The sequence below is a fragment of the Diprion similis genome, chromosome 2 (assembly GCF_021155765.1).
Source record: "Diprion similis isolate iyDipSimi1 chromosome 2, iyDipSimi1.1, whole genome shotgun sequence".
NCBI classification, from domain to species: Eukaryota; Metazoa; Arthropoda; class Insecta; order Hymenoptera; family Diprionidae; genus Diprion; species Diprion similis.
This window is the reverse complement of record NC_060106.1, coordinates 19,288,333-19,310,008: the sequence shown is the minus strand read 5'-3', so window position 1 is coordinate 19,310,008 and position 21,676 is coordinate 19,288,333. Positions and strand designations below refer to the sequence as shown.

Sequence of the window (21,676 nt, the reverse complement as noted above, 5' to 3'; positions counted from 1 at the left end):
ATATTCCGCTTTGCTTCGTCCTAATCCACCTTGAATTGTTATCTTACATATTGCATTTCATATCTTTTTTCATTCAGGTATAAAAACGAATGCAAAATATTAACCTTGACAGAATACGAGTCCTTCGTTAGTGCTCTTTTATTATTTCACATTAGCGGTGAAATCGTTGAGAAATTTTTGACTGAGAAGAAATTATATACACGATTTTAACGTGATTCATAGTCAATACTTCAGCGGTGTAATATATTTTACAATTAGTGTGATTATTAACTTTTCAAAGGGTTGACCAGTACTTTGATGTCTTTCTAATTGATTTAGAGAAAAAGCTTTAAAGACAGAGAGAGAGAGAGAGAGAGAGAGAGAGAGAAGATTTGGAAATTTTTTTCAACTATTGACGATCAATATTCAAGTATAACCAACAGACATTCAGATTATATACTTTCGAGTCAATATAACTTGTCAGTAGATAATTCGTTGAACGGTGAAAACAAACTCAAGCCGTTTCGTGATCGCGCTTTCGCAGAGCTTACAAGCTACTCGGTGGATTTCAGCTTTTGCAAGTAAATTTTAATTAATCCTTTCTCGAAACAGCGAAGGCTTGCAAACTCCGGGAAAAGAAAGACCATTGAGAATTCTGACGCAGAGTCGACATAACGAGGCGAAACTATTCGCAATGGCGGAGGAGCGTTTTTATTTTTTGTTTTTATTATTCATTCTCTCTCTCTCTCTCTCTCTCTCTCTCTCTCTCTCTCTCTCTCTCTCTCTCTCTCTCTCTCTCTTTGGAAAAGGAAGGAAGTAAAACGCAAAACAAAAAACACGAGAGCACCGGATCTGGTTTTGGAACGGAAAGAGTATAGTCCTGTCCCTCGGGCAGGATTCATGAGAGTTTCAGAAGTCTTCCACTCCATCTAACCCCCCCCCCCCCCCCCCCCCCCCCCAGAACCTTGCACGAGACTTTATACTTTTCCACCTTGTCGTCCCTGAATTTTCTAACGGGCACGAGAAAAGAAAGATAGAATATAACTAAAACACACACAGACACACACATGTCAACATCAAGGAAACCTTTCGCGGCGATTTTTTCTTGTTTCTTTCACCATAAGATGTCCGATTCTCGTTAGATTGGAAGAAATGATAACACGAGTTTGTTACAATTCGATAGGATTTCAAAAATGAACACGTGACGTAAAGTGGCTGCGCAATTTTTTACACACCGGAATCTGGGCATAGAAATTTTATTCGCAAATATTTTTTACACGTGGCGACATATGAAAAGAGAGGAAAATCAATTTTTTCAAATGTCGAACTGAAAAATCATGGTTTACGTAATTAGGTATCCCAATGGAGAAATAAAACTGGGCGGAAGAAAAAAAGGAAAAACGATGATCAACGAATTAGCGATCCGGGCTGCTCACTCAGAAGTGAAAAGCGGAAGCCATCGAGGCTGGGATATAAATTTATGACGTATGGTGTATGACTGTACATATATATATATATATACTCGCAGATGCGTATAATATATGAAATATTCACAGAGCACTGCGCAGTGCACAATGGCCGTGACCGACTTTATCGCAGAGGCTGATATCTGTGATGTAGGAAATATTTTGAAGAACGATCATGCGGAAAAATTATCTAACCGAAAATAACGAAATAGTGCGGAAAACCGCGACGTATCTGCTCGTATAAAACCGGAGTTTTGTAAACGAAGTGAACGAGAATTTCAGCGTGGTTTTATCAGATCGTAGGAAAATAGAATTTTTGGTGAAATATGAGGACTGGTTTTAATTTTTCAAAGAAATCAGTCGTTGTGTAATTGATACGGGAGAAAAAAATTTAAGCATAGTTTATCGGAATATTAGTTGTTCGTTTTAATTTTCATTCCGATATCACGTGTTTCAGTTTTCGAGTGGAGAGAATATGCGAAATATTAAACTAAGTAGCGATATATGTATACGGTTGAAGTTTTGAATTTGAAAAATTCTGCAAGCGCCTTATTTCGAATTATTTGGTGGCAATAATTGAAGTAAAGAAATAAAAATTTCACGATGCAACAAAGTTTCGAATGGTTGGTGAGAATTTAAGTTAAATCAGAATAACCAGGATTCCGAAAATAAAAATACCGAAAATGCAAAGCAAAGAATGATCAAAATGCTGGAATTCCACCAAGCCAGAAATTCAGAGAATTGAAAATCTTCGATCATTCGTAATTTCGATGTTTCCGATCCTTAAATTTTCTCATTTCCGTACTTTCGGAATTTTGAGCATCGAGTTTCGGGTATTCGAAACTTTGATGTTTCGTCAAAGTATGATTTTTTTACACAGAATTTCTCCACCGAAAATTTCGGAATTTGGCGCTTTCACAACTTTTCAAATAAAAAATTTCAACCCCGTCCCAGATAAACGAATATCGGATTGAAACTCACCTGGAATTCAACGCGGTATAAAACTGGAAATTTTCTACGAAGTTCGCAGAGTTTTGGATAATGTGCCAATTCCGTTGGGGCGGTTGGCAGCGGCGTTGACATGGCGCCATTGTCGTCTGCTGCTGAAACAGATTGCGGAAAATGGAAAAGGTGCATTAGTATAAACTTCGATTCCTCAATAGCCGTTGACTTTCTTATTAAATGGTAAAAATATACGTTGCAGAGGATCAAATTCATTAAGTCGAAAATTCATTCGTTAAATCGAATCGGAAGTGAACTTTGTCCGATCAAACAGTTTGAATGTAATAAATTGTCGGATAATTATCAGCCGGAAGGAACTCGGAGGGACGATATTAATTGGGGTCTAATCCGCAACATTTGTCTCTCGGATCATTCACGCCCTCAAAATAATGTAGATTCAGAATTCAAGGATCAACGGGATCAATATTCCGTACGAAAAGTTAAAAGACAAAGAAGAAGAACGCTTAAAATCATTTCTGTAACACAGTAAATATGTTGTTTCATTCGTGTAAACTGTCACAGACGAACATAACATTGATGGAGATTTTTTACACGCTTTTTTCAAGACTTTTTTTTAATAAGTTTTAACTGTAATTATTAAAAAAAAATTTAACAAATTACAGACCCCGTAATTAAATCGGAATGAAGTTGTGAAAATTTCTCGTCGCCAATCATTGACAAAATGGACGGGAAGCGACGGAAGATAGGAAAAATAAATAGCAGGGAAATGAAAATATAGCGCGAGGAAAGGGCGAGGCGAAAACAACAGTGGAAATAAGAAGGAAAACGAAATTTCGCTCGCGGAAGGAGGAAAAACGGAAGAGAAAGTCTCGGTTAACGTTATCATGGGGATAGCTATGCACCCAGGGGGAGGGGGGAGGGGATAAAGAAGACTCTGATTCTACCCTCATCCCTTCCAGACTTCTGAGACTCCGCCCTTCTTTCCTTTTACCGGAGTCTTTGACGTTCTGATTAGGTAACTATAGGGTATCCGCTGCGATATCTAAGACAATAAATTCTCTGACGAAGTTATAAATTTTCCCGGCTATTCCACTTCCTCGTTTTTTACCCTACTTTTTTCGGTAGTTTCTGGTTTAGTTTGCTTTCTTGTACTTTTGTTCGTCACAGAGATATTCGTTCTATCAACGGTGAAAAATATTTCTTCTGGAAAGATTGATTAGCCAAATTTTTCATCAAGGATTTCATGCATGTTTAAGAGAACCTTAAAAGAGGTTTCAAGATGCTGAAGATGATTCTTTTTGGCAGTTTTAAGCGGTGTTACCAGACTTTATGAAACGGTTTCACTTCGTTTTTGGAATTTCACATTAAAACGTGTATAAAGCGGTTTGAGTATTGATTTTACGTGAAAATTTTTACAGATATTGACAGATATTAAAAGATTTTAGTAAATAAATTTGAAAAGTTTAGGCTTGCAGAATATCCAAAAATATTTTCGCACATTTTTCGCGTGATTGCAATTTTCATTTCTAAACTCGGCAAAATAAAGATCTCGACAATGTTTAAAATTTTATTTTATCATACGCCTAAAGGTTTGAAAGATTTCCAATCATTCGATATTCCGAAACTACATGACTGAATAAAAAAAAACTCTATAAAACAAAAATCCATTTCTCGCAACGCTGCACACTGTTAAAAATTTCAAATACATCCCGTGTGAAATTTCCTACGTTTTGCGATGTAAAACCGGAAATTTTCTAGATTCGATTCAAGTCCGTTATACGAATAAGCGAAAAATTTTCACGAATCCATGTAAAATTGGCAAAAAAATTTCCTACAGTCGAGTCAAAATTCGTATAAATTTTGATGAGCTCGAGCACGACTTTCCAAAGTTCAAGTAAAGTTTTCACGAGCTTGTACGGAGCACTTTAATTACTGAACGAAATGATGCTTGCACAGTTTACACACAGGCATTAATGGCCGCTGTCATTCTCAGGTTTCCACGTACATACTGCTTGGTCTGCAGGTAACGTAGGTACCTGCAGTTTGCGTTAACATCATCAACAACCTCGTCCAAATTATCCACGAAATGCCGGAGCAATATCGTAGAGGTTGATACCCCGGCGTTCATATAGATATGTATCAACCCGTTCAGTCTACTCTACTCGAGATCCATGCCGCAATAGGTACCTGTGCCTAGATGCATGTAATATCTACCAATTTCCAACCTCCAGATATGCGCTTAGATTGAGGAGGTTAGCTGGCCGAATGTCGACAATTTGTATCAATTTTACCCCGAGACATTCCTAAATTTATTATTCATTCAATTAATTATAAGTATAAGAATAGTTCGGATTCGATCTGCTTTACCGACCGAGTACAGCCTGGATCGTCTATCACCTTACGATTTAGCCGTACTCGGTCGGTAAAGCAGGTTGAATTGGAAATATTATATTTCTAAGCTACGATACAAAACAAAAAAAAAGCTTTCGGATTCGAAATTGTAGAACTCGTTTGAGAACCTTTATGCTAACTCAAATTTGGGTTTGATTTATACCCTCCAGATCCTCGTAGTTCAGTTTGACTCGGTAGAGCCCGGAAGATTTTTTAAATTCTAGATCTAAATTGAATATTGAGATCCTAACATTTGTGTCGCATTCGTTAGAATATCGAATCTGCGGAACTGAAAAAAGCAAAAACAGAAATATTGCAACTGAGGCTTTGAAGGGTCAATTGAGTCCCAATTTTGGTTCTTGTTAGAACTTTAGAGAGGTTTCCTTGTTATTTAAATCTTATTGCCTGTGGGTATAAACTCAAATTACGAACATTTTGTTACAACAGAGTCAACGAAAATGCATTTCGAGATTCCGACTTTATTATTATATTTATTTATTATATGAGTTAATAAATAAATATGGAATAACAAAATTAAAATATCATTTGTTCCTGAATTACTGTAATGATAAATTCTGAGGCCCTAATCGCAGCAAGAAATGGTAATTAAATCTGTGGGAAGGAAAGAAAATTCTCTAAAAAAAAAAAAAAAAACAACAAAAAACAAAAAAAACTAAACGACAAACAATAACGGCCAACAAACAGAAAACAACAAAATCGGCAAACTGTACCTTCTTAGTTCGGTTTAAGTATGATGTTAGCAATTAAGAGCGGTCCCTTTTATTCCATTTACTGAACCCTTTCGTGAGAATTACACTAAGACACGCGAATGTTGAAAGAGTTTCGGAGTTTCTGCTGATGGTCACACAAACTCGGTTATATTCTCGTAGTGTTTAATGAAACAGAAGCTGACAAGATGCTTTTTTCTTCCGGTAATCGGTTCTCATTACCCGAAACATTTTCACTCGCCAAATCTAATCAGCAATTTTCAACAATTCCTTCATTGAATTTTCGAAAAATTTTCAAAGATTTTTGTCGAGCTGAGTTTCAACGTCTTGTCAAAACTTTTTTTTGTACTTCAGTACTGTAAAGATGCAAAAAATAATGAGAAAAAAACGAAAAACAAAACAAAAAATCGCCAAATTGAATCCGTTAGCTAGATTATCCCAGCCTGGATCCTGCGGATTTCAAGGATCAAAGGACGGAGCAAATAAGAACAGATTACTGCGCCATGCGTGGCATAAGTAAAGGTTTTATCTGGGGTTGAAACGCGCCCGATTTTTGCCCTTCCGGAGCCCCTTTTGTCCCGCTTTTGAACCGTCGCTAATGCGATATCACGAATAAATTATACGCATGGATACTCGCGATGTCTGCGCACTAATTCAGCAAATAAAAGCCTGCGCTTATCTCGAATACGGTGGTTGCAAGAGACGCAAAGCCGCGTTTTTGTCTCTCGTTTTACCGAGGAGCGGCAGGCCATTTGATATTCAAAAGTCAACTTGAACTTGCCTTCTTATAGTCGGTCAGATTTTTGTAACCCCGTGAAATTATTTCGCGATATTACATTTTTAAAATTTCTGCAACTGTTTCAGTAGCTCTCGATGTTGGATAATAATAGAGTAAATTTAAAGTTACCCAACAAATTATATCAAATATAAATTAAGATTGGTTTTTCATAATTTTGTTTGTCTTCGAATGGATTTTTGACCAATTAAACTTCGATGAAACTGATTTCGCTATACGCCATTCTATTCCTGGTCAAAAAATGAAAAGATTCATTTACTTACGAGTTCCATTATTGCTCTGGGAACGATTTGTAGTATGAAAGTTAAAAAAATAAGTTTTCTCGTTATAGGGTTAAATTCTTCTAACAGCAGGATTGTCATCGATTCGATTGCTTATAAGATTGATTATAAAGATTATTGTCACAAATACAGTACTCGGAACAGTTTCCTTCCTAGATTAATAAAGTTTTATAATTTTCAAGAAAAAAAACACACAGTTCAAGCTGCCTATTAGTGAGTAATTCAAACAGATTAGATAAGAGCAATAAGGAAATCAACTCGTCTAATCTATCATATTGTAAACAAAAAAGTTTGAAGGATTATCATATGTACTTATAAACGAGGAAAATTTCGTCATTTGTGAAAAAGCTGTAAAAAATTGCACTTATATATACATACTTAGCAGACAGGAAAGTCTGCGTCACAACACCACATTTATAATATTGTTCAAAATTTTTTGAATGACAAAATAAAGAATATATACAATAGAGAAAGTTTCGTGATTCAAACGCTACAGTGTTTGCGTCGTTGCAACCAGGCCAACGGCTCAGTAAAAGAGACTTCGCGAGGAACAGAGCCAAGTGCCATTAAAAGAGCTTGCAGGGGATGAATCGAGTGTCTCCATCGCCTTTCGAAGGGTTGTTATTCGCGGGAATTTGCTGACACACCGCGTCTCGCGAGTCGTTCGACGGTGGAAAATCGCACTACACAATATACTTGATTATGCAACCCTTGAACTGACACGCTTCTCATTCCCAAGACCGAATCGAATCGGATCACGTAATACCCATCAAGGCTTTATAAACCGTCTAATCCCCCCCCCCCCCCGTGCAGAACCTTCCAATATACAGTCTTTCAGTCAGTCTCTCTGATAATCGTGTCTTCGTAATTAACGAACCACTATCCAGACGCGTCTTGCTTTTGACATGTTGCGAAAGCAAGTTTCTTCTCGGAAGATGATGATCAAGTGACACGTACCGATGCCTTAATCGAATAACGTTGTATGTACGTATTGAATACGTTGAGTTGAGAGAAATGTCGAAATGGAAAACCATTTCCTTTCATCTTCACTCGCAATGAGCCTGCTCTTCTGATTCGCAAAGGCTTTAACAAAGTCGCAAAGATATCATGAAGCTGACGTAACTTCCTGGAAGATTTTATAGAAGCGAATAAAATATGAGACTTGAACCATCATGGGACGCGTTAGTACCACGTATCCGAACCCATTTTACAGCCCTTGAGTCGAGGTAATCATGACGCAAGCTTTTCGATCTAGGAAGTGAGTAACCGATAGATAGATACGTATGATAAACGAACATGTGACGCAAGCTGTTCGCCATATGCTGCGCAAAAGACACAATGCGCATTAATAATGAAACGCTGCAGGTGAAGGACTTGCGAATTAGCACGAGTGTAATGCCGTCAAATCAACGGCGAAAACATTCGCAGATACTCGAAACGGATATGAAACCGAGTGTCGGCTTACCCGTCATTGATTTTCTGCCACCGCTTCATTCTAGGCGGTTAGGAAAACTCCCCGCGAAATTGACGGATCGTTGGTACGTTTTTTGGCAGATATACTGGGTGAGAAAATTTTGCAAAAGACGAAACGATTGAGGAGTTTCATCGGAGATCAATGACCAAAGATAATGAGGTTGCTTTTTTTCATTCTCATGAAGAATTGTGATCGTAAAAGCTCTTTCGATGCACGTGGATGTACTTTTGGCATGCGTTACGTCACGGAGTAAATTTTGTTTTCCTGTTCTTGCATCTACTTCGAATATCAGATAAGAAATTTTCGTGAACTTGAAACGAATCAGAAATGAAAGCTGATTTTTAATGCTTCAACGATTTTAAGGGTGAGAAATGCAGAAAAAGCTTTTTTCTTCCCACAGAGGATTGATTCCTTTTTTCTTTCGAAAGAGAACATTAAAAATTCGTCGATACTTTCCGCTTGTGCAACACACCGATGAAACCGTTTTCCAGAGTCTCCTGGTCAGCCTAAATTAATTCTCATTCTTTGCTCCAATTCTGGTTAATCCATCCCTATTTAAAATTCCACCTGTTCCTGCCGTTCAAGACTGAACAGATAACGTATCCCGAGGATCAAATTGCGAGTTTTCGAGCCTAAAATCGGCGGTTCGAGCTTATCTGGTTCCGACTGAGGCAGGACGTCTCGTCTTTCAGATTACGAATATTGCTGCCTCGCGTGTCGGGGGTTAATTCAACGAGCTTCGGACTCCGTCGAGGGTTGTTCGTCTCTTTGCATGGCAGCAGGAGTGCTTTCGCCACGTGTTTCCAATCGTCAGGTTTCGTTTTTTTCTTTTATCTTTCGCAGCGGAGTCTCGACCCTTGATCTTCCTCCGATACGTGATTCTAAGTATATCCACCACCGAACAAACGTCCGACTTATATTTCCCGCATGTGAAATTATCTTCGGTCAGATAACGAACTGACGTGAATACCCGACGTTCCCTGACCCACTTCGTGAACTTATACCGATCGAAAGTCGACAGACCAGCTTTTACTGGATCGCCACTTCGCGTCACTGTTGAACAAAGCTTTTGTTTGTGAACAGCGGAATTGCAATCTTCTCTTTTCACCTTTTCATTTTTAAGGACGAAATTCGAAAGGATTTTGATTTTCACGAAGAAGTAACTTAACGACGCAAAAAATAATGAGTAATAAAACAAGACTCAGGATTTGCTCCACACAATTAATGGATGATTCGAAAATCGATTGTGCGGTTGAACAGTGACCCGATCGTTGAACGAAACGGTCAAGGGTCAATGCATTTGACCACGATGGTACAACGGAGTTGAATTATACCCGGACTCATCACCGAGCACAATCGTCAAGTGATTTGAATCGCAGTCAATAGCTCGGCGCAATATTAATCGCCGATTGTCGTTACGGTCACGACACCACAAATGACATTTGGTTCCACGAGCGAGTCCATCATCATCATCGACGTAAAATCATCTACTCGAAGCCTTTCTCCTTCCTCTCCAAACCGTTGCAAACACGTAAAAGACAAAAAGCTTCAAAGGTCGAGCAGCAACGGGATCCAGATTTAGATGTCTCAATTTGTCCCCGTGAGTATTGGATTACCTTATTCACCGAAAATAGGGGGTGTACATACTCAGCGGTCTCGGATGGATGTTCTTCCCGCTGTTACTTAAGAAGGGTAATTAGATCTCCTTCTTGAAACCGCCTCTCAGAGACTGCTTTCTTGGAATCAACCCAACGAACGTATATCAACTTACTTTCAAGACGTCGTGGTACTTTGGTGACAGCGGTGGGATCTGCGAGGGTAAAAAGCTCGGAGAATAACTGCGATGATCTCGCGAATGGATCGATGAAGAGATCCAATATTTACAGGATTATCGCTACGTTCTATGTCGTTTCAAAATCCAAATTTGGTCACAGCAGTGGGATGTGCGAGGGTAAAAAGTTCCGAGAATAACCGCGATGATCTCGCGGTGAAAATGACTGGATCGATGAAAAAATCCAAAACTTACAGGACTGTTTATACGTTCACTTAACCTGTATAAAACGTTCCGTCTTCTCGTTTTTTTTTGTTTTTTTTTTTTTGTTCACTTTTTGGACCCGAAATCGATTAAATAAATTATTTCGATAAAGATTCCATTTTATGAAGAACATATGATGTATCAATGTCAAAACACTTGATCAAAAAAAAACTGTTTCCATGATTTCATAAGTCCCAAAACTCCCATCTGTGAGGCAAAAAAATCGCGGTTTTAATTTCTAACCTAAAAAGGATCAAGAGATCCGTTTAATTTGGAACATTTCTGGGTAAATTAGCGACGAGAATCGAATTCCAAGGCTGATATATTCCCGAGGACACGAGCAGTTCGTCTTTTCGAGCCGAGTGAGGCTCGATGAATGGGGGAAAAGTGTAGGAGCACTGCATCCAGGGTGGGATGCATCGGGGTCCTGAGGGAGGCGCAGACAAACTCGAGCCATTATTCCAGCCGGTCGTGGTGGCAAAGACAATGATCCTCCGGGTTCCATTATGCCGCATTTCCGTGCGAATAAATACGTTGTGCAGTGTTTATAGACTAGACGTGGAGGCGATAGTCTAGGGAGGATGTCTTGCTCCATTTTCCCAGGTTACGGCTGCGGAGCTTCGAGACAACGTCGAGGGAAATCCGTCGTAATAAACGAAGCTCATATACGTAGATGGAGAGGCTGAATCGCACGCCGTCAATCTGTTGACACGGTTTAATTCACGTCCCTTTTCCGCCGTCGCTATAACTCGACAAATTATCAACGACGACGGTCCTGCACCACCTGCAGAACCAGCCACTGCAGGACTTTACGAGCGGATTAATGAATCGGTTATTTATTCAACCGCGATCAATCATGGCCGACAACGTATCGCGTCGATCTACACCCTCCATTTATATTCAGGTTCACGTTTTCGGTATAATTGCCGCGCGTGTTTGTAACTCGAATTTCGAATTCGTCTCTCGAAAAGCTTTCAGCTGTTCGGAAAACGGAATCGTATTCACCGTGTTAAGCTTTCGATTATATATGATTTTTCTCCGATTTGATATGAGAAGAAATTCTCACAGGTACTTCTTTCACTTCTTCTTGTATCCATCGCGAGCTTTTATTCATCTTGTCTAATCACATTTATATACTGCTTGTATAATTCGTTGATGAAATTACTTGGGAAACCTTCTTCTGCGAATGAAATGAATTTTTCACAGTTTCTCGAACAATTCTTTTTCATTCTCATTCTTTAAAATCGGTGTATTAAATTAATTCTATTTTCAAGTTACTAAATAATAGGAATTTAGAGACTTATTTGAAACAATATTTGTGTATTGAATTTCCCCTTCGTTCATCCTCGTTGCGTTTATGATGGTAAATAATTTGTTGGGGTTAGACCCGCTCGTTGTTAAACTCTTTTGTCTAACTCTCCTTCTCCCCTCTAAACACAGCTAAGGAAAACCATACACAATACCCGGGAATTCGGATGTTAATCCACCTGCCTACATTATACGAACATGGGTATAAGCCATGTACTTAAGAGTTTGGAATTAGCATGCGTTTATAATAATGAATATGGGAAATTACAGTGATAATCATTGTAGCGGAAATTCCTCGGAGGTTAAACCAATTCTGTGATTCTTCCGCATGTCTGCATCCGTAGAAAAGCAAGTGTTTCTCTTGTACGGTATAAACATATAATTAAACGCAATCCCTGCATGAAACAGCTGCAGACTTGTAAGTGAACGTGTCACGTGTATAAAATTCTCATTAAAATGCAAATTGACTGAAGATATTGTGCAGAAATTTGCAAATTGGAGCAAGAGATTTTACCCGACGTAGTAAAGGGAGTAAAAAAAAGTTAGTGGCAAAAGAAAATAGAGAAACAAAAAAAATAAACAACGCTCATACAATCGACAGGAACAAACGGAAAGGGGTTCGCGTTTCAACGGTTTCAATGGTTTCATCTGGATATCGAATCACTGCTGTGAATATTTCAGATTACATTTCCGATACCGGAAAGAATTCCCACTTTCCTATCTCTTCGAAACATTTGCCAATTTGTCGACCATTAAAGAACCTTGTATATACATATATATATATATAAAACTCTGCCAAGAGAAAAACGAAAAACGGAGGGATAAATGATGATAAAGAGTAGAAACGAGGGAAGTATTACTCGTCCAGCGGGAAAATGATTAATAGACACAATTAGCTGACACTTTTCGGTATAAATCGTTGTGTATGTACGTTGGAATAAAAAAAAAAAAAAAAAAAAAATAGAAAAAAAAAAGCAAATGAACTCCATTTCTGAGGTAGGCTATATAATAACGTAATAAATGACACTTTTGTATCGATGCAAAACTATAACCGACTGAATTTATTTATCCAATAATCAAACGAATGTGAGAATTTATTTTAACAAGCATATGATCGCGATTTTGGCTCACGATTGAAGGAAAATCGGATTTCGGATCGATGATATTTATTTTGGAAAGATTTATCCGGGTAGTTCGGGCGTTCAAAAAATGGAGCCAATAAACTAGGTTGCAGGTTGAAAAGTTGGAAAATCGCCGAGGGACAAACAATCCGTCTTTCCGACTTCGAACCACCTTTTCGATTACATGTTTTATCCAGTTTTTTTTCAGGTTTATTTTTACGCCTCAGCTTCGTTCTGCGTCCAAACTTTTTACCCCCCTTTTTTTTTTTTAGCTGCAGCTGCTGACCTGGGATTAAAAAAACTTCTTCTATTCCCCCGTTAAAAAGCGACGCGAAAGTTTAGCCGACAAAGTGGACGAGGCAGGAAAATGAAGAAGAAGCGGAGAAAATCGAAGAAAAGTTATTTTATGTATTTAGCAAATATGGCAGAGGAAACGTTTTGTTAATTCAAATAAATCTGATCTCACTTACGATATTGGAAATTATTGTTTTTACCGTTTTTTCGGTCAAGGAAATAACATCTCTTCCATCGTATTTGGCGAATTCGAGAAATTATTTCGTAATTCGAAAACAATATTTAAAGCGATAATAAAAATTGTATGATTCTAGAATATCGAAAACGGAGGGAAAATTGGAGGGCTGAAAACGTTGGGCAGAATTATACTTAGTTGAGCGTTTTTGACAGCGAGTGAATTGCATTTGGAATAAAGTTTAACCGGTTTTCCCAGGTCCCAGGTAACGTGGACGGAATAAATTTTGGTTGAATGTAGGCGCCCGAGGGACAAATGGCAATCAACGAGTTTAGGACAGAAACTTGTGTTCTCCTTGTTTCAGGATCCCACGAACTTGAAATCGTCCATTTCAAAAACTGTGTACAAAGAAATTAACGGGGATACAAATTCGAGGAAGACTTTGCCTGCGGACTAACTTTCCGAATCCAAAAGTAGGAAAAATAGAGAAATCCCCTGATTCATCAAGTATGCAGAAGTAAAAGATTCATTTTCGTTCGAAATGGAAGAAATATCTCAAAAACACACCGATCACTTCTATTGCATTAATTATTATTTATGCGCTGAAAGTTGAATATTTTTGTCGTACAATCAAATCGTAAAATAATTTTGAAAAATAGTTGCAAAAAAAAAAAAAAACGAATCAGTTTTGTCCTCGTGAAAAATCGAACTCCAAGTATCCTGGGGGAGGGAAGGGGTCGAAAAAATGGTGCGACTTCGAATGAAAAGTCGTGGAAAAGTGCGTGGAGAATAAAAATCGAGGGTAGAAAAAGTTGGAACTGTCAGAAAAAGAAAGGGAATTCGGTGTGTTTTTACGATTCTAAGCCGCGCGGCATCGTCTTTCGGTGACGGGAAATCCGTCTTAGTTTTTGCAAGATGATTTTTTCCCGCTCTTGTCACCGCACCGGTTGGTGTTCATCCGGAAAAGGGATTATCACTCCGGCCATCGGGGTTGGCCGCGTCTTTTTCTCTTACTTTTCCTTCTTCTGCTTATTTTCAGTGACGAACCGAGACTCGAATATAGATCAATAAATCCGGATGAGAAAACGGCGGCGATGCGAATCAAGTCTGCGATCAGAACACGCGTATATATCGGCCGATGAGGGGGTCGTGCAGGCTCACCCTCTAATCGAGTTCGTTAAAGCCGACGAAGCCGTCCGAGAGCCAATAATCTTCCTAATCAGCCCGGAATTCTTCTCCGAGAATTACATTTTTTATTTTATTTTATTTTATTTTCCACAACCTGGAAAATGGTTTAAGGATCATTTTTTTGTTTGTGAGAAAAATATGCTCCCGAAGTATTGCCCAAGAATATTTAACTGAAAAATTTAACGCTTTTCCCACTTGAGCGAAATATTTTTAATAGAAAAGAGAAAGTACTTTTTTCAAATTCTTCGGAAAATTTTCTAAAATAGTCGTAAGCACAGTCTTACATGGATATAATGGTGGAAATTGTAAAATTACCTTTAAAAATCAATAATAAGGTTAAAATTAGCGTTTAAATCTTATTCTAGAAAAATTATTCTGTAATATTATACGAGTATCGTTTTATCTTACGTGGAAAGAATCTAGAAAAATTGCTAAAAGGCCAGAATCAAAATTTAAGATAGAAACTTTTGTTGAACATTCTTTAGCAATAATTGTTTTACGTTTTTTGAGAGCGTGTATCTCAGCAACGGATAACGATTTTTCGGATTTTCAAACGTGAAAAGAAAGGTTTAATCTTCCAATTTCGAGGAGCCTTTCTGGTAAATGAAGAAATTTTTTTTGATTGTTTGTTCAAAAAATATCAAATTTTCAAAAATCACCCAAAAAAAAAAAAAAAAAAAATTAGTATTCATGGACGGCCCACAACCAGACCGATCTTAAAAGTTCTTAAAAGAATAGTAGTTTAACATAAAAAAATATTCAAAACAATCGAAAGATACATTTACTTTCAAGAACACGATAAAAAATTTTAAACTCAAAAATCTTGATCAAAAACACTTTTAATGTTTTTTTTTTTGTATTCCTTCGGTAATAGCCATTCAAAGATAAAAATAAAAACAAAAGAAAACCTAAGTTTGGACCATTATTAATAAAATTAAGTTATGAGCAAAAAACCAAAAAAAAAAAAAAAAAAAAAAGAGTGATTTTATTGAAAATTTGATACATTTTTAACAATTAATCAAAAAAATCTTCAAATTCATCGGAGAGGCTCTTTTCAGGAGTACCAACAAATATAAAAAAATTGAGGAAATCAAAAATCAAAACTTTCAAACCGTCCAATTCGATGTGGGACCCCCCATACATACATGTTGTTCTAATCTGACAGGGTTTATTCCGGAAATTGGTATGTCCAGTGAGTCCCGGAATATCTTCTCTCTTCTCGAAGGCTCTGCATAAATCTCTTCAATTATTCATGGGGAGTTTAGTTCGGCCGAAGGTTCGCCACTCCTTTTTCGAAGGGCTCAAGAAAGGGTCCTCGTCATTCGATTTGGGAACTTCAATCCTGGCTGTCCTTCATTTTCCTGCGTCTCGTTACATCATTTATCTCCCGCACGTCGATCGTAATTCTGGTAGTATTTGGATTTGGAAAATATCGTGATTAATCATCTGCGCAGGGTGCAATTAATATTCGATGAAAAAACTTGTCCCGGAAATTGCTGATGATATCGGATCAGCGGTTTTTTAATCGAATTAACCACAGCCTTTGACCTGCGTTGTTTATTATTTTCATCTATACTCAGTTTTTCTTACTTGGATATTTTTCACAAACTCATTGAAACAGATCGTTTTATTTTTTTTCAACAGTCAGTTAAACGTTGATATTTTTTGGTCAAAACGAATCAATTAAAAAGTGATCTTGAAAAATTAAATAAGATTAAAAAAGTAAATTAGATGTCTCAATAAAATTTCTAAAAAATATATAATTATCTGAATAATAATTAGTAATCGTAAATTGAAATCTAACCAATTTGCTAAATTTTCTAGGCATATTAAATTGATATTCCTTTTCCTGATAAATAATAAATGTGCGAGAACCTTGTGAGAAAAAATGGATTAAAAATCGTTGACTCTTGACTAGCCTAAATCGCGTGAAAAATACGAAGAAGCCGGGGATCGAAATTTGAGGGATTCAACTCCCCGCGTGTCTGGGAGTCGACCTGATGAACAAAATCCTCATATATCCAATCAGAGCCGCCTTCCGTAGCCCGCCATAATCTTCAACCCCTTTCCTATTTCCGCTAGGCAGTAATACGTACGTATCCAGGCTCAGATTTGATCCCCCCGAAAGGCCAGCATCTTCTTCGCCAGAGAGAAACTCGGGTCCATTGGAATTCAAATTCAAGTGGAACGCCGCAACCGCCTGGGTTGGCTTAGGGTAAATTCCCTGTCAGATATCGAGACTTGAGAGCACATCCCTTGACCTCTCTAGAATACATTATTCGTCGCGAGGGTGCGACTTGACTGTAGAATCTCTTCGGAAGAAAAATTCCTCATCACTCGATCAATTCGCCCCAATTTCGTCCTTTTTCTCACTTCCTTCTACCGCAATGCGATAAGCCTTTTTAATAATCTAATCCTTCCGGACTCACCGGACGAATTATTACCGCAAACGAATTTTTTGCTTACCTTTATTTAATTATCTAATCAAAGGAGTTGAAAAAAAGGACGAAAGATTAGTTTTTTTTTTGTCGGGTCAAAACTGCTGTGGAAACTGATAATTTCAACAATTCTGTTCCATAATTTATATTCTTATCAATCTCTTTTTTTTTTTTTTTTTTTGGTGCACATTTTTGCCTCTCTTTCAAGGAAAAAAAAAAACACTTACGTTTGCGAAAACTGAATTAGAATTATATAATTAGAAAGGTAACACTGAGTTAGAATTTTCCGTTATAATTCTCCAATTTTTCATTCTCTGGATCAATTTCATCCCCTAACGTGTGTTGGTTTTTTTACTTGCACCGTTGGGTTTAGTGTCCTAGGAGTATAAAACAAATCCCACTAATGCCAATGAGGTTTGGTCTTCAGGGTAATTCGTGATAAGAGGGAGTCCCTACGGTTCTTCAGTTTTATTATTCTGGGTCAGATCCTGCAGGATCATGGGGGAAGATTTCCCCGCCCGGACACGCCACTCGCATATCAGGGTTCAAATTGATTTTAGCTCGACCGTGAATAATACATGCGACGTTTCGCGCGAGTTTTTGCTTCCGTACGTACGTATTAACATCCACCGTCTATTAGGGAAATTATTTCATGCAAAATTTTTGCCGAAAGATAAAAACCGCGAACGTATTTTTAACCCTTTGAATCATCCTGGCAAGTATTCTTACCACTTATTTTATAGCCATTTTTGTATATTTAGAGAACTTTTAAACATACTTCTTTGCGCTTTTACGCTGTTTCTGATGGTATACTAACAGCTTTTTAATAGTCGAGAGTCACTATTGAGATTTATTGTAAATTATTGTTGTTAGAAACAAATTGATTGAAAAAAATCGTGACAATTAAAGGAATAATTCATTTATGAGTTATATGTTATATTATACAAATTATAAGTTCTTGGGCTTGATGATTAGGGATCTGGAATCAGAATTTGTAAATTCAAGATAGCAGATCCAATATGGCGGACGAAAATTTCAAAATCTATCGAATCTGGGGGAAAATCTCTGTTCAGAGATTTTTGGGCTCGCTGATTAAGAATCTGGAATCTGATTTTGAACATTTGAATCTTCGAAATGATCAAACTCTGGTGCTTTTGATACAATTATAATGTTTTTTATATGTATATATGTATAGTTATCTCAAAAGTGGTTAAAATTAGATTTGTGGTAGTACGGGGATTCGTTTTTGAATGATTGAAAAAACATGGAATGGAAAAACTTATAATCTTTATACGATCCCGTATCATTGAGACGAATTTTGAAGCTCCTATATTTCAGCATTCTGTATTTTTGAATACTCTAAATCAAATTTCGTTTCATCAAAAATTCGATATCGCCGTCCTTTTATTCTTTCATCTTTTTATTCTTTCACAGGGTTAATCAAAAATTGACTATCGACACAGAGAACAAGACGCATTAAGCTCGTCACGTGTCGCCCCACGTGACCCAGAAACTCCTCTACTTAAGGGTTGCCTCTCTATTAATGCAACCCTCCTGAATTCGACGTCACGGCATAAATAATAAATGCAATTTTTTCGGCTAAGAACTGCACTTTGAATATAGAAAATATTCTTTGAATTTAGAAAACAATTTTTCATTCCCCAATGGCGCTTTTCGAGCAGTATAATTATCGAAATATTTTACGATTTTTCCCTGAGTAGAATAATTTCCCGTCAAGATATTTACAAGTTTCATTTGAATTTCCTAGTTATAATTTGAACTTTCTCGAAAAAATATATCTCAATTTTAGGAAACTTTTAGTGTTTTTGATGAATTTTTTTTGTATTCTTGAAATATCAAAAAAGGTCTTGTAAAAAAATGGACGGTAAAAATGTTTTTTATTTCTTTTTTATCTCACTTAGAAAAATGGCTAAAATTTAGGTCTCCAGACCAAAATACCTCCTCACGGTAAAAATCCTCTGAATCCTGATGCGGAATGAAAAAAAAAATTGCAAATCTTGCGAGAGATCATTTCGGAATACAAAATGTAAGCTCGCGCGTTTTGAAGTGAAAATTTAACGAGGGTTTCCCACTCGAAGAGGCGAGGTGTGCGAGAAACTTGAAATAGGTATCGTACATTGTAGATCGTAGATTGTAGAGTGGATTCTACATATCTTTGGCTGAAAATCCATGGAAGAAAATAACACGCCTCGACATTATCATTTTCCATTTTCTCTTTCTTTTTTATCCTTCAGTTGTGTTCCTGCGAAGAGTAGGTAAGAGAGAAACGTCGCACAACGTGCTTTTTTACGGGATGAAAAATCGGCCTTACTGCTACAGGGGAAGCCAAAAAGCAAGAAGAAACGCCTCGCCGACTTTCCGGCGCCCTTTTCTCAATGAATCTTTCCGCGGGACGCACTCTTTCCTTTTTCATTCCTCACGGCATTTCATGTCAACTCTCTCTATCTCTATCTCTATATATCTCTTTCGTTCTTTGTCTCTCGCACTTTCTCTCTCCGGGCATCAAATCCCTGAGGACTTTCAAAAAGCCCAGAAATTCGCTTAGCCCTGACCGTGTCAAGTCCGGTTATTCCTGATTTCTTGTTCTTTGTTTTCAACAGCGATAACAACCGCAAAACCAAGGGATCTGAAATTCGGTTCATAAAGTAATGCGAGAAAAATGTTTTGGGGTGCTTTTTTTCTTTTTTCATTTCTTTTTTTTTTTAGCAGAATCTCAACTCGTTTATTTTTTCGGTAGTATCGATTTTTAAATTTTCAAAGAAAGCGTTTTGTTTAACTTGCAAATAAATACTAAATTCGAGACAATTTCATTAGAAATTTAATAAAACGTGTCGATTTTTGACCGGCCGAACTTTTTTGTTTAAAAATAGAAAAAAAAAAGATTGAAGTATAATATGCGGCCAGAATTCGTCTCCGCGATATCGAAACCCGGTGCCGCAAGTTAGTTGCCAAATTCGCGGAAGTTGGATCATTCGAGTCCCATAAATGTAGTCTCTTGGAGTTTGAGTTAGCGGCGCAAGGGTAGGAATTTCGAAGAGATCGATCCGCCGCCCTGGCAACCGTGCCAAACTTACGTCGTGGCTTCAACCTGCAACTTCTGGCGAAAATCCCGACCACAATCCTTCCGCAAATAATTAAGAATCTGCAAATCGTTCGATCGTAACAAAATTCGTGACGCTCGGGAGTTGAAAGGAATTTTTTCTTATTTCGATTACACAAAAATTGATGAAACAAAGAATACCACAAAATCAGTCAGTGCTTCTATCTGTTTAACACGAGTGTGAGAAATAATTATTTTTTTTCTTCAAATTAAATCAAATTAAATTTCAAATGGAATATTTTTGTACGAGTTATTTTTTCTTCAATTGGGGATTTTTTTTTCTTTCTTTCTTTCTTTCTTTCTTTCTTTCTTTCTATAAATTAATAAAATATTTTCAGGAACGAATGATTACTGTTGCCTTATTTGACAAGGGGGTGAAGAATTTTCATCCCTAACGAGATAACGAAGTCGGAGCCACGCTCGGGTCGTAAATCAAGACCGGCATAGAAAGAAGGAAGGATGGGAAGGAAGGGGGTATAATTTTCTGAGCGATTTGATGGGAATGACAAAAGCGAGAAAGCGAGGACACCCATCGATCGCAATTAGGGGGCGAAATTCGGGCTCCGACTTCTGCTTCCACATTACACACAGGGAGGAGGCAAACACTCGACAAAGCAGCCGCAGGACCTTCGACCGTCGCGTCGTCCTTCCTGATCTCGGTGCGGAATTAGGAACCCTCCAAGTCCTTGCAGGGGACTTATTTTATTTTATTTTCATTTCTTCTTTACCTCTCTTTCTTACTTTATTTTTACTGTGAAAGTAACTACAGAAGGTCTACAGAAGAGTTTCAGCAGAAATTTGGTGGAGAATAAGCGAATCGTGACAATTTTTTTTTTCAATTTCCCGCTTTTTTTTTTTTTTTTTTTTGCATGAAAGCGAAATTATTCGATTTATTTTCTGTCGATTTTCGCCAATTTTTTCACCATTTACGATCATTTTTCAAAATCGAAACTTTTACCTCGGGTTACTTGAATCCCTCAAATGTGAAAACTGTACGAAAATTTTCACCCGAAATCAATGAAGATCAATTTTATTCAAGCATCTTTGTAAAGCATAAATGAAAATTAGAAACCTACGAGTTTCAAATATAAGGAAACCCGATTATGAATGATTTTATTGAAACTCAAGCAGCATTGTATCATTTATTTAATCCCAAAATTCTTCATCCTTTGTCCAGTTTTACTGAATCTTATCTAAAGTTAATCAGAAAAAGGTGGTCGATAAAATATTGCTAAAAAATATAAACATCCTAGACGATTATTTTGTAGAACTTTAATTCAAAAAGGAAAATTAATGTTTAATTCTATTTCTGGCATGAAAAAAGTAAAAATTCTTCGATATTTTTCCTATAATTGTTAATAACTGAATTTTCTTTTTTCTTGTACATGAAATCAAAGTCTTTAATTTTTATTATTTCTACACAATTGAATTATAGATAGTTTCTATTTCGTTCAATAAAATCCTTTTTCAACTTCATTATAATTAGTTTCCTGAATTCTGAAGGCATGAGTAAATTGACTTCGAATAATGATATATAAGATAATAAACAAAAGAGTAAGAAGATTTATTTAACTGACCGAGTTTCCGCTTACTTGATAAAATAATAAAAAGGAAATTCTACTTTCAGCTTATAAAGATCCTTTTCAACAGCACGATTCTGTGTTGTTTTCTTTCATCTCCTTTCCCCCATTTTTTTTTTTTTTAACTTTTTTATTTATTTTTGCACTGTTTTTTGTACTTTTTTGTTGTATTTTTTTTTTTTTTTTTTTCTCTCTCTCTGCCAAGCAAAGCTCACACAACGGAAAGACAATTCAATTCGAAGCTGGAAGTGATCCGGAGGCGACGTGTAGAGTACGGGCACACCTTTCTAAACAAAGGGCAAAGGGCGCTGAATAACAGTGCAAAAGGTGAAATGTGA

The 21,676-nt window shown here is 37.1% G+C and overlaps 1 protein-coding gene across 2 annotated transcripts in view; it reads right to left on the bottom strand.

Annotated features, from left to right (window-relative positions):
- The window catches only part of LOC124416566 (receptor-type tyrosine-protein phosphatase kappa), a 102,671-nt gene that overhangs the window by 20,664 nt on the left and 60,331 nt on the right, over window positions 1-21,676 (bottom strand). The window contains exon 3 of one of the 2 annotated variants that reach the window (XM_046897756.1): window positions 2,427-2,548. In XM_046897756.1, coding sequence (XP_046753712.1) covers window positions 2,427-2,548 — 122 coding nt within the window. The remainder of the gene's footprint in view (window positions 1-2,426; window positions 2,549-21,676) is intronic. The other variant, XM_046897757.1, reaches the window with a different exon arrangement.